Source organism: Ursus americanus, chromosome 7 (genome assembly GCF_024610735.1).
Source record: "Ursus americanus isolate L20-20 chromosome 7, mUrsAme1.1.p, whole genome shotgun sequence".
Lineage (NCBI taxonomy): Eukaryota > Metazoa > Chordata > Mammalia > Carnivora > Ursidae > Ursus > Ursus americanus.
In genome coordinates, this window is record NC_142133.1 from 55,960,722 (window position 1) to 55,973,640 (window position 12,919).

Genomic DNA, 12,919 nt, shown 5'->3' on the forward strand with positions numbered 1-12,919 from the left:
AAAGATAAACTGGGACACAGGAGAAACTGGACAATGGAGAAATATTTACTTGAATAAATTCAATCAGGAGCATAATTTACCCCCTGCGAGAGGGTTCTAAAGAAGGTCCTAAAGAAACCAGATGCCTATATGTTGAAATTAAAATGAAGGATACTAATGGCTTTGACCAAGTCTTTTAATTCTGCTTTTGAAGGATCTCATCTCATTCAGCAGTTAGGTGTGCTTTTTTTTTTTTTTTCAAGACTGTATTTATTTACTTGAGAGAGAGAGCAAGCATGAGCGGTGGGGAAGGGCAGAGGGAGCGAGAGAGACAAGCAGACTCCCTGCTGAGCAGGGAGCCCAACATGGGGCTCAATTCCAGCACCCTGGGATCATGACCTGAGCTGAAGGCAGATGCTTAACCAACTGAGCCACCCAGGAGCCCCTAGGTGTGCTTCTTTAAACATTGTTAAGGGGAAGCACATGGAGGGAGAAGGGGGAGAAAAAGAAATAAACATTGTGAGCAAACTTCTGCATATCACCAAAGAAGTAGCTGTAGGGAATACATTTATGGCCTCCTCCTTCCTGAAAATGTATTTGGAGGGCGCCTGGGTGGCTCAGTTGGTTAAGCACCCGACTCTTGGCTTCGGCTCAGGTCAGGGTCTCATGGGTCGTCGGATGGAGCCCCACCTCGGGCTCTGCGCTCAGGAGGGGGTCTGTTTGAGATTCTCTCCCTCTGCCCCTCCCCCCAATTGCACGCACTGTCTCTCTAAAATAAACTTTAAAAATTAAAAAGAGAAAAAGAAAACATAGAACATCTATGTGACCTTAAGTTAGGCAGAGTTTTTAGCCACAAACACCAAAAGCATGATCCATAACAGAAAAAAAAAATGGTAAATCATACTTAGTCAATTTCTTAAACTTCCGCAGCTCAAAAACATCATTAAGAAAATACAAGACAAACCACAGACTGGGAGGAAATATTTGCAAATTATATTTCGATAAAGCACTTGTATCTAGACTATATTAAGACTTCTTACAACTCAAGCAGACAACTCAGTTTTAAAAACAGGCAAAAGACTTGAGTAAACATTTCACCAAGGATGTACATATGGCTTAAGCAGCACACGAAAAGATGCTCAACATCATTCGTCATCAGAGAAGTGCAAACGAAAACCGCAATGAGCTACTACTTCATAACCTCTAGAGTCACACGTAGTACCACATACCGATAAGGCTGCGGAGAAATTCGAGCCCTCGCACATTGCTGACGGGATGTCAAATGGTGCGGCCACATTAGAAAATAGCTTGAATTTCTTAAAAAGTTAGACATAATTTATCACATAATCCAGTAACTCCTCTCGTAGGTATTTCACATAAGAGAAATAAAAATATATGTCCATACAGAGACTTCTCACAAATGTTCACAGCAGCATTATTCATCATACCCCAAACTGGGAACAATCCAGATACCCATGGTGAGTGAATACACAAAAGGAGTCGATTCACGATGGAGTATTATTGAGTAATAGCAAGGAGCCTGTGATACAGGCTACAACATGGGTGAACTTCAGAAACATGATGCTGAGTGAAAGCAGCCAGACACAGACACTGCATCTGGTGTGATTCCATTTATATGAACAGAAATGTCAAACCTCTAGACACAAAAAGATTAGTGGTTGCCTGGAACTGAGGGTGGGAATGGGAATTCGCTACAAATGAGAGAGAGAATCTTGTGGGGATGGGAACGTTTAAAAAAAATAAAGGATCGTGGCAATGGCTGCACAACTCTGTCAATTTACTAAAGATCACTGAATTACATGCTTCAAGTGGATGCATTTTATGATACGTTAATAATACCTCAATAAAGTTCTTTTTAAAAATATGTTGGGTGCCTGGGATGCCTGGGTGGCTCAGTCCTTGGTTAAGTGTCTGACTCTTGGTTTCAGCTCAGGTCGCGATCTCAGGGTCCTGAGATTGAGCCCTATATGGGGCTCTGTGCTGGGCGTGGAGCCTGCTTAAGATTCTCTCTCTCTAGGACGCCTGGGTGGCTCAGTAGGTTAAGCCTCTGCCTTTGGCTCAGGTCATGACCCCAGGGTCCTGGGATGGAGTCCCGCCTCAGGCTCCCTGCTCTCCCTCTGCCTGCCGCTCCCTCTGCTTATGCTCTCTGACAAATAAACAAATCTTTTTAAAAAATGTGCATACTTATTTAACAAAAAGCATTCTTTCCTTCTCCCCTCACCTTAACCCCCCTCCCAGCTGGTGCACATGTGCTCACTCTTTCTAAAAAAAAATACATACGTTTGGCACCTGGCTGCCTCAACCAGTAGAACATAGAACTCTTGCTCTCAGGGTGGTTGAGTTGGAGCCCCATGTTGGGTGCAGAGATTATTTAAAATCCTTAAAAATAAATACATAAAAATTTGTTGTAAGATAACTAATTAAAAAAAAAATAGTGGGGCACGTGGCTGGCTCATTCGGAAGAGGGTGTGACTCTTGAGGTCGTGAACTCGAGCCCCACCCTGGGTGTAGCAATGACTAAGAAAAAATACATCAACTTAAAAAAAATAGTTTACAGTGGAGAAACTTGACAAACACCATCTTCACCAAGTTAACATCACCAGAAATGGGACAAATCGTTATTTTGTGCCTCCTGATATGTGATGTATTGAAAACACACTATCATTTCCAGGGTATTCCTACCCAAAAGAATCCTATCAAGTTGAAACAAAACGAAAACATCAAACTCAAATTGAGGATTATTCCACAATATAAATGTCAATGTCCTAAAAATCAAAGACTGAGGAACTATTCCCAATTAAAGGAAGGGACAAGTGACTGAACATGATATGTGGTCCAAATTTTAAAAATCATCTCGTATTTTGTTTTGTTTTTGCAATGCAGGACATTGAGATGATCTGGATAAGGTGTGTATTAAGTCACAGTACTGTATCAATGTTACTATCCTGATTTTGATAACTGTATTGTGGTTATTTAAGAGAATGTCCTCATTTTTCCATCGTGTCCATGATTTACTCTCAAACAGTTCGGGGAGAGAAAATGAACACACGCTCACATAGACGGAAAATACGAATGTGGGAAAATGTTAACATTTGGCAAGAAAAGGATATATGGGAATTCTTTGTCCTGTGCTTGCAAACTTCCTATAAATCTGAAATTACGTTAAAATAAGTTAAAAGCGGGGCATGTACGCAATAATTACATAATTAGAATATATTTCCACTTGAGTAAATATTAGAAACAAAGAAATAGATATGACAAAATGATAAGAATATGAGGTTTCCATGGCAGAGTCAGATCATTAACCCTCTTCAGCACTCAGCTTTTGTTTGCAGGCACATTATTTAAACAATCAGAGGACTCAGTTGCCAAGAAACAGTCTCTCTCCCCAGCTCATTAGTCTGACGGCAAACAAATCTATCAACACCAATGCACCTGTCCGTGGGCCAGGGCTCAAGGCCAACTGATGCTGTGGGCAATTTCCTACATGGCTTCACTCATCTCAAGTCTTCCCCATATTTTGCCAAATTATTTCCACACTAAGTTTAATTTGTTTTTATTCCCCTTGCCCTGTTTGCTTTCCAAAGACATTCCAGGATTTGAATGGGAGGGTCTTAGTCACAGGGAGCAAGGCCATGCACTAAATCTTTTTAAGATCATGGGAACTTTAAAGTTGTGAGAGAAGGGCTGTTTCCCCAAAGTTTCTGAACTGCTTTTGCAAGTGCGGCCTCAGATAGGTAGCATCACCATTATCTGGGAATTTGTTAGAAATGGAAATGCCTGGGCCCCAACCTGGACGTCCTGAGACACAATCCACTGGGGATAGGGTCCCGCAACTTAACAAGCTCTCGAGTGATTCTGATGCTTGCTGAAGTGTGAGGCGCGTGAGGCTACATCCTGTCATTAGCCAACTATGCAGGAAAATAGCGCTTACCGAACTGCATTCAAAGACCCCCTAAAAACTGAGTATTTCAAAGTATTTCTTGCAAAAGGTAGCACTTCTCTTTTTGTATTAATAAGGGACAGACATGAGAACTGAAAGGGCTGTTTGCATAGCTGAATCCCTGCAGGTAGACTAGGGAGAAGTGAGAGTGAGTTCAGGCCTGGAGCAGCCAGCCCGTGTGGCCTATCCAGTTCAAAGTGGCCTTCAGGAGTCGGCCCCAGGCCTGGCACACAAGGCTGCTTCAAGGATCGCCTAGAGCAAACGTTCTGTAAAGGGCTATATGTATATATATTTGTATATTTTAGAAGATTTTATTAGAGATAGAGATAGTGAGCTGGGAAGAGAGGGAGAAGTAGGTGCCCCACTGAGCAGGGAGCCCGATGTGGGGCTCAATCCCAGGACCCTGGGATCATGACCTGAGCCAAAGGCAGACGCTTAACCGGCTGAGCCACCCAGCTGCCCCAAAGGCCTATATTTTTCTGTAAGTACAAGCCATATAGTTTCTGTCACAATATTCAAATCTGCCATTATGGCTCAAAAGCAGCCACAGAAAATAGGTGAACCAGTGGGTACAGCTGTGTTCCAGTAGAACTTTTATCAAATGCAGGCAGCAGGCTGCATTCATCCCAAGGGCTTGCTGACCCCTGTCCTAGGGAGTCAGAGGCCTGGAGTTCTAATCTGACCTGCCCCTGAGAAGACACCCAACTGACAATCTGAGGCACCCCCCTTGGTTTCTAGGCCAGAAACCTCCATGTGAGTCCTGGCCCCTGCCTGACTTCCAAGGGGTAGGGCCAGGTGTAGTGAAGCATGCTTCTGCATTCTCTCCCTTCCGTGAAGCCTGACCTGGGAACGGGGACTACAGGCAGAAAGCAGCATGGGCCGAAGGCCTTGGATGAATCCACCAGGCACAGGAACTGGGTTCAGGGCAGCAGCAGAATACATGTCACATTTACCTTTTTCTTCAGAGATCTCAGCCAGGGCTCATTTTAAAGGCTTTGAAAGTTATACAGCATATGTGTTAAGATTTTACAAATAGTTAAAACTTACCAAGTTTCAACCAAAAGAGCATATATTCCAATATATTCTGATTCAAAAGCGATATTTCATTCTTACACAGTAAATATTTTAAAACCGACACATACAGTTAGTGCAAGGGACTTAACAAGACATTTTATATTGAATCTAACATGTTTGTGTTTCTTCCAAATACATTTATTGCGTAACAAAAATGGAGGTGTACTCCCGCCAACAAAACTCTTAAAATTCTAATGTCCTTGTGCTATTCTGTTGCGTGTGACGCTATCCTTGCCATAGTTCGCTTATTTATTAGGACTTATAATCTACATCTTTGATTTTACCAAAACAATGGAGAATTAAAACACACACACAGAATGGTGTGCCGTTGAAGTCTTGTAATATGATGGATTTAACATTCAAAACATTTTATGAAGCAAAAAAATAAAAATGAAGTGTTATTTCAATCAATGCATCCACAGTTCTTGGCCTCTCATTGGCAAGCTGCAAGATGTCCTTGAATAAGATCCTGAACACGGGATAGAATAATCTCATTAGAACTGCTGCAATTTTCTGGACCATAGGGTGGGTCTATCGTCAGAACCCCAGCCACACACAGCGTCCTTCGTGAATCTCCCTGTTCAGTGATGGGGATGTGGTTCTTCTCGAGCCATTTCTTTAGGCTGTTCTTTCTCTTCTCCAGATCCTCGGGGCTGTAGGCCTTGCAGTCTCCAGACATGAACAAATGCATCAGCTTCTCGCTCACTCTGTGGTCCCCTTCATTCACAGTTTCAACGGTCTGCACAGCATGGCCCATAATTCCAGTCACAGACATGCTGCCATCTTCCAGGAAGTTCACAAGGACAATACTTGGGAGGAAAAGTTGCAAAAGAAAAACGTAAAGGCCCATCAAACTACGGAAGAAGCAATAGAATGAAGAGGCATCATCATCCCCAACAGGCAATTAGAAATCAGGAATAAGAACTTCCTTGTTTAAAATTAATCCCCTCACCAACTGTTTGTACTCATTCAGTAAGCATTCACTGAGGGTCCTACACATCTACACTTTTTTGTCTAGACTAAAACTGATCATTGTGGGATGCAGTTAAAGCACTGAAGAGTTATGAATGGCTTAAAAGTGTATTAGAAAGCAAGAAGGGTACAGACTTTAAACAACTGAATAACTTGCCTTCAAGGCAGACCAAAGAAAGTAACAAAGCACAAAATTAATGAAATAGAAAACAAAAGATTTTCTTTTTCTCAAAAGAACAAGATTAAATCCAAATGTTGGTTCTTAAAAAAAAAAAAAGTAAAATAAATGACATGAAAAACTAAAAAGAGAAAGTGCAATCATAAAGATATTTAAGAGATGTATCAGCCAAACTGATAAACCAATTAGAGATTTTGAGATGAGGCAAATCTAAAAACAGACTGTTAATACAATTATTACTTTTGTTAGGTATTATAATGTTATTGTGGTTATTAAAGAGTCCTTATCTGCTGAAATATATATTGAGGTATTTATGAACAAAATTATGTATCTGCAGCTGGCTTCAAGATATTTAAAGGGGAAGGTAAGGCTAGCATCTGTTACGCTATTCTCTCTACATTTACGTATGTTTGAGATTTTCTAATAAAAATGTAGTAACAAAAAAGTGTCTCACTTCTACAAACTTGGCTGGTCTGCCAAGGTAATCCATAGTTAGAACAACACTTCGATTCAAAGGCAATGTAATTTCTATGTGTGAATAACTAGCTTTCACTTACCTACTTCCTTAGTTTGGACATAACATAGGCAGCACAAAGGGGTGTCATTAAGATTTCAGGGGAGGAGGACCCATACTCACTTGGCAGAAACTGGGTCTGTGGTTAAAACCCATCCTTTATACTCCTTCTCACTGGCTGTCACTTTGACTTCTTTGTACGTGTAATCTTGCCATTCTAAGGGGCCTTTCCTCATCCATTCATTCATGGCTGGCTAGATCTAAAACCACCATCAGTTCAGGTTAATATGTGTGTTCCACTCAAGCAAGTGCCATCCCAGAGATAGAGAACATCTGTGATTTGCCTCAAGCTCCTTATCAGGAAAATATCATATTCACAATTCGGTCTGAAAGCTAAGGAGACACCGAGTTGCCATGGGGCCCAGCCCGGGGTAACTCATCCGGCTTATTTCTATTCCACCACCCAGTACCATTCCAGATCGCCGTCACCCTGGCTTTGAACTCCGGTCAGCAGATGCTCAAACCCTTTTAACTCTGCTCTCCTGCGATCAAAGCTCACTCCACACCACTTTTAGCCAAAACGGAAGAAGAAAACTCCTTTGATATCCACCCACTCGCTCTCTCCAGCTGTTTCTCCGCTGGATCCCGCCAGAGAGAGGCCCCGGATTTGACAATTTCCCTCTTAATCTGTTTGGAAGATGCACGAACCGGAGGGCAGCAGCGAAGGCTCTAGAGCGCAGATTCCGTGGCGAGCTTGCAGCTGCACGATACTTAAAACAGTACTCAAACCTGGTGGTACTTAACGTGTAATCCCCACAAATGAGAAAACTACCAGCAAGAACTCGCAGCGCCGGGTACGCAGCAACCACGCGGTGAGGAAGGAGTCACTGCAGCGGCGCCCACCTGAGCCCAGCATGCTTTGCGTCATGTCATCACTTCCTTCCCCCAGAATTCTCTGTTTTGTAGTCCTTGGCCCTAGTCACACCTAGAGGTCTGAGAGTCACCGGGCGTGGGGGGGGGATGAAGGCTGGTTGCGGGCAGGGCCTGAGATTTTTGTGTAGTAATAATAAGGCTCCTTGTTCGCTAGAACCACCCCTCTTCACTGTCACGGTGGACATTTCAACCTTTTGTTTTTAAAGAGGAAAAGTCTCGTGCCTGTTCCTCGTTGAGAGTTTACCTGGAGAAGAACCCTTGCGGTGGAATCAAAGCCCAAGAACCCTCTAGGTAAATCCTAAAGCTTTAGAAGTGAGGGGTGAAAGTGCCTTGGAGAAAAGCGATAGAGTCGAGATATTTGTTTGGCTAGCGTCAGGCAATTAATACGTCTGGTCCTTTGGGATGTGCCCTTGCTACAGTCCTGTAGGAGCTGCAGAAGCCAGAAAGGAAAAGCACAGGATTGGGATGAATTCCACCTAGCAGACCGCTCGCTAGTGAGAGGTGCCTCAACCACTAGGAATGCCCCGGCCGCTCCCCCGCACCCCTTCACCACCCCCGCAGTGGAAGAGCGCAAAAGACTCGCTTCTGCCACAGATTTCGGTTCAGGTATGTAAGTCGGCTCCTGGCATGGTCCAGATAAACTGTGATCCTGAAAAAATGGTGCTAGGTGTTAAACGTTGAGTTTCTGCAAATGTGAACACGAAGGGAGATTTACAGAAGCCGAATTAGAGGACTATCAAACCACGATGTATAAAACACTGAAAATTAGTCAGCTTTTCCCTTACAATTTGGGATTTGAGTTCACATAATCCTTGAAGTACATTGTTTCTTATTGCCATCATTTTAAATAATCCTTTGGCAACCTTCACTTGAGGGATTGGCTGATTATATTAATGTGGCTTTAGTAGATTAAATTAGATTATGCCAGTTAAGTCCTCTATAAATCTACAAAGAGCTAATATAAATACCAATTGGGGGTGCCTGGCTGGCTCAGTCGGAAAAGCATGCAACTCTTGATCCCCAGGTTGTGAGTCCCAACCCCACGTTGGGTATAGAAATTACTTCAATAAAAAACGTATAAATACATTCATGCATACATACCAATTGTTAAATTGTGAAGCTAAACATAGGACCTCATAAAAATTCAGTCCAAAACAGCTTCAACCAATTGTGACAACTGGTCATTTGCATTTCAAGACTTTATTCTGTGACTGCAGAATGAAAGACTTTGGAAACTAGCTTCAAGCTTAATTTAAATGACCCCTTTTAAAGTGATGAGACTGGGGCAAATTCCTTCCTTTCTCTCCCCTCTCCCTTTAGGCTCCCGGATAGAGAATCATTTCCAGTATCTGCTGATGTGAATCGCTGATTCAGTACAGACCGAGCGCAGCCCACTCCCTAATGCAGAGTCACAGAAAGACCCTCTCCTGTAGTCCACCCTCAAGGAGCTCAGATGGTGCCATTTCCTCTCCCTTGTCAACCCCGACTCTTGTCCCCCTGGTGCCTCTCTCAGACCAGTTGATGTCCCTTCTCTCACATTTTCTACTTTTCTTCCTCTCTTCCTTTCCCTCTCCCTCCATCTCCTTGCTAATGTCTGCCTCCCCCTCAAACATTCACACACACACACACACACACACACACACCCCTTTCCTCTGCCAAGTGCAAAATTACTTATTCTAGATTTTGGAATACATTTTGTTTAATTTTAGCAAGATGTATTTTTTTTAAGTAATCTCTACACCCAACTTGGGGTTTGAACTCATGACCCTGAGATCAAAAATTGCGTGCTCTGGGGCACCTGGGTAGCTCAGTCGGTTAAGCATTGGCCTTCGACTTTGGTCATGATGCTGGGGTCCTGGGATAAGCCCCACATGGGGCTCTGTGCTGGGCGGGGAGCCTACTTCTCTCTCTCCCTCTGCCTGACTCTCCCCTTGCTTGTGTGCTCTCTCTCTTTCTCTGTCAAATAAATAAATCTTTAAAAAAACAATTGCACACTCTACCAACGGAGCCAGTCAGGTGCCCCAGCAAAAAACTTTTAAAGAACCTTTTCTTAACTTCCCTGAAGAAAATCTGAAGTTAAAAAAGTTGTCAATAGTTTTACCACTGTTCTTTATCATGGTTCAAAGATAAACCTGCCCTGCCATGACCAGGTATCACCATTTTCAATTCATAGTGGTGGGTAATCATAGTAGGTAGATAAAGAGTATACTTATCATGAAAAAAAGGTAGAAAATGAATGGGGGTGGGGTGGTAATTTGCTGAGTATATTTCATGCAAGGTAAGGTCAGAAAAAGAATACCTGGTCATTTTGACCCGAGATTTTTTTAATGTTCTGGGTTTTCCACTCATTCAACAAGTAGAACCCACTAGAAGTGTCTCTTCTTTATGTCTACATTTATTCCTCAAGCACATCCTGTGTACCTACACATGCTACACTTTGTTCACAACTAGGAGTTCAAAACCTAATTCTAAAAATGTCTTGCCTTTGGGAAGTTGATAACGTTTCCTTGTACTTGTAAACACGTAAACTATCATTCTACTTAAAGTGGTAATAAATGGGAAGGGGTTCTTAGAAAAGCTTCTTAGGGGCGCCTGGTTGGCTCGGTCATTCAGCGTCTGCCTTCGGCTCAGGGTGTGATCCCAGTGTCCTGGGATCGAGCCCCGCATCGGGCTCCCTGCTTAGCGGGAAGTCTGCTTCTCCCTCTCCCACTCCCCCTGCTTGTGTTCCCTCTCTCGCTGGCTGTCTCTGTCAAATAAATAAAATCTTGAAAAGAAAAGAAGAGAAAAGCTTCTTAAAGAGGTAGCCCTTGAACTTGCGTTATAGGTAATGACCCAACACAAAAAAATTCTGTGTCTATGGAACACAGATCCTAATCAAAGGAGGTGTAGGTTGGAGTGAAAAGCAGTGGGCAGGGAGTTTTAGCAACCTTGGTTTCAATTTGGTTAAATCTATAGTGTCCTGGTAAACTGGTTCTCCTGAAAAAAGGCAGCTTGATTTGTACTTGATTTGTACTATTTGCTGATTCCTATGGTGTAAATATTCCCACCATAGCTGATTTCAAGGTACCAATGATTTAACAACTGGCTCAAAAAATTCCTGAATATTTAACAATGGGTTCTTTTAAGACAGTTTATACTGGTTCCCGCACACCACTGACTGTATTCCTACCAGCTTTATGACTTTGGATGTCATTTGCCTTCTTAGATTTCAGTTTCCTCATTTATAAATGAAAATGTGGTATTAGAAGACCTATTGCTGACAGGATGCTGTCAGCAATAAATGTTCATGACTAAGCCATGCAGTCATTTAGAAGCCCTGTAAACCCTCTAAGGGCAGGGGCTATGTCTGTTTTGTTTACTACCATATACCCACCTCCACCACCGTGCCTGGCATATAGTAGGTGCTCAATTTGAACTGAACGTTCATTTCTTAGGCAGTTATTTATCACCTAATATGTGCCAGGCACTACTTTAAGAACTTTCAGATATTAACCCATTTTGAGTGAATAACTATACCAAAGAGAATGGAAAAAATTTGAGTGATGGAATAACATGATTAAATCAGTGTATGAGAAAGGATGCAGAGAAATGAGAGGTGGAGAAAACAGGGAAGTACAGAGTATATATACTTAACATGAAACTTTATGTAAAACGTAGCCTCTCTATCCAGACAAAGCAGTGGTATCAGGACAAAAAAATTCCAGAACCACTTTCCAAATGGAAATCAGATTTAGGGAGGCAGTGTCTCTAAATTGATTAGTTATCCGCTCTGCCCAGTGCTGCCCAGGCCCACCCAGAGGGGCGATTTTTACAACCTCAGAGAAAATTGGTTTCCCTCGCAGTAAGGTGGAGATAGGATTGTTTTCCCTGGATGAAAATGCTTTGAACAGACTTTGTGAACTCTAAAGCACTAAACACACGTAAGGCATGAAGGTTTAGCAAACTGCTTCTGTAATTGTTGCTTTTCAAATATGCTCAGCTGCTATCTTTATACTGGCTAAAAATCAGTGCCATTTGTTTTTAGTGCCATTTTTTTCATTGAGTTCCTCTTAGTCAATGACATAATCAGCCTCAATGGTACAAATATAGCTGTTTTACATAGATTTTATTTTGTTTTGGAAAAAAAAATAAAGTGGGGTTAACTATTTTTATTTTTCCCTGGAATTGCTTTGGAACAACAAAAGTTGTTGACTACTGAGCTCCCCAAAATTGGTGCAGCGGCCCAGACAGGACATAATAAAGTCCTAGCCTAAGCTGATGGCAGTGGAAATGAGAAAGAGGTGAGAAAAGGAGTAGAATCGACAAATATTTCGAAGGAAAAATCAACAGGATTTAGTGGTTGATTGGATTGGGGCAAGGGCATGTTGAGAACTTTGATCCTTGAACAGAGCTCCTCTCTGTTCTTTTCTTCATAATCCCCTCTTCCTCTTTGTTTTTTTGTTTTGTTTTGTTTTTTGTTTTTTTTCCAGGATCTTGGGCCTCTAAATAGTTACTATATTTACTAAATTAGATAAGAAATCTCTTCCTGGAGTAAAAAATGCTTCGCTAACACTGTATTTGTGTTTATGGCATAGGAAGGCCACAGTGAGGTCCCTCCTCCAAGCTCTTATAAACTAACCCTCAATGTTAAGTTAAATGGATGTGATTCGATCTGTGATTCGTTTGTACAAAGAGACCCATCTATAATCTGGATCACCAGAGAATGTGGGGATGACCAAAATTCCAAACTGAGTGATCTGGTTGTATTCTCTGGACCCAGGACTGGAATGGGGTTTGATAGTGGTAGATGGAAACTTAATTGTATGGTACCCTATTGGGACCTTCAGTACCCCAGGGTTGGCAGCAGAAGACATGGAAGAAGAAAGATCAGTTAGCAAAAGATTGGGAGGTATTTCTCAGAGACCCTGGATCTGCAAGGCGGGGACTTTCGGGAGATACATACATATTGTGGGGAACGGATGCTTCCTCACATCTCACCCTGGCCTGGAATAGCCGTTCCTACACCCGCCTTCTTGGATTTTGATTCCATGCTCACCAAGCTGCCTGTGACTCCTCCACTCTGGGAGGAGTGTTTATCAGGAGAGGTGATTCTTGAGAGGGAAACATGAGCACTTTCTAGTCAATAGAAACAAATAGACCAGAAATCACAAACCAGGGGTCATATCAGGACATGCAGATAGTTTAATATCTGCACAGTTTAAAATTTTTTAATTAATTTTTTTTAATTTGAAAGCTTTTAGATAGGTTTCCTCTCTCTTCTTCACAACTGGTTTCAACCACTTTTATTGTTTTATGTTTGGCTGCT

General features: G+C 42.2%; 1 protein-coding gene across 2 annotated transcripts; it reads right to left on the bottom strand.

Moving 5' to 3' along the window:
* Positions 1 to 4,994: 4,994 nt before the first annotated feature.
* GEMIN6 (gem nuclear organelle associated protein 6) lies at positions 4,995 to 7,566 on the bottom strand. 2 transcript variants are annotated; one of them, XM_045809035.2, is made up of 3 exons: positions 7,390 to 7,566; positions 6,805 to 6,941; positions 4,995 to 5,826 (listed from the first exon to the last, which is right to left on the bottom strand). In XM_045809035.2, exons 2-3 carry the CDS (start codon positions 6,927 to 6,929, stop codon positions 5,451 to 5,453), a joined length of 501 nt encoding a protein of 166 aa, XP_045664991.1. In that variant the 5' UTR covers positions 6,930 to 6,941; positions 7,390 to 7,566; the 3' UTR covers positions 4,995 to 5,450. The 2 variants fall into 2 exon arrangements, with proteins under 2 accessions (XP_045664991.1, XP_045664990.1); XM_045809034.2 differs by lacking the exon at positions 7,390 to 7,566 and having other exon boundaries at positions 6,805 to 7,379.
* Between the last annotated feature and the right edge of the window lie 5,353 nt (positions 7,567 to 12,919).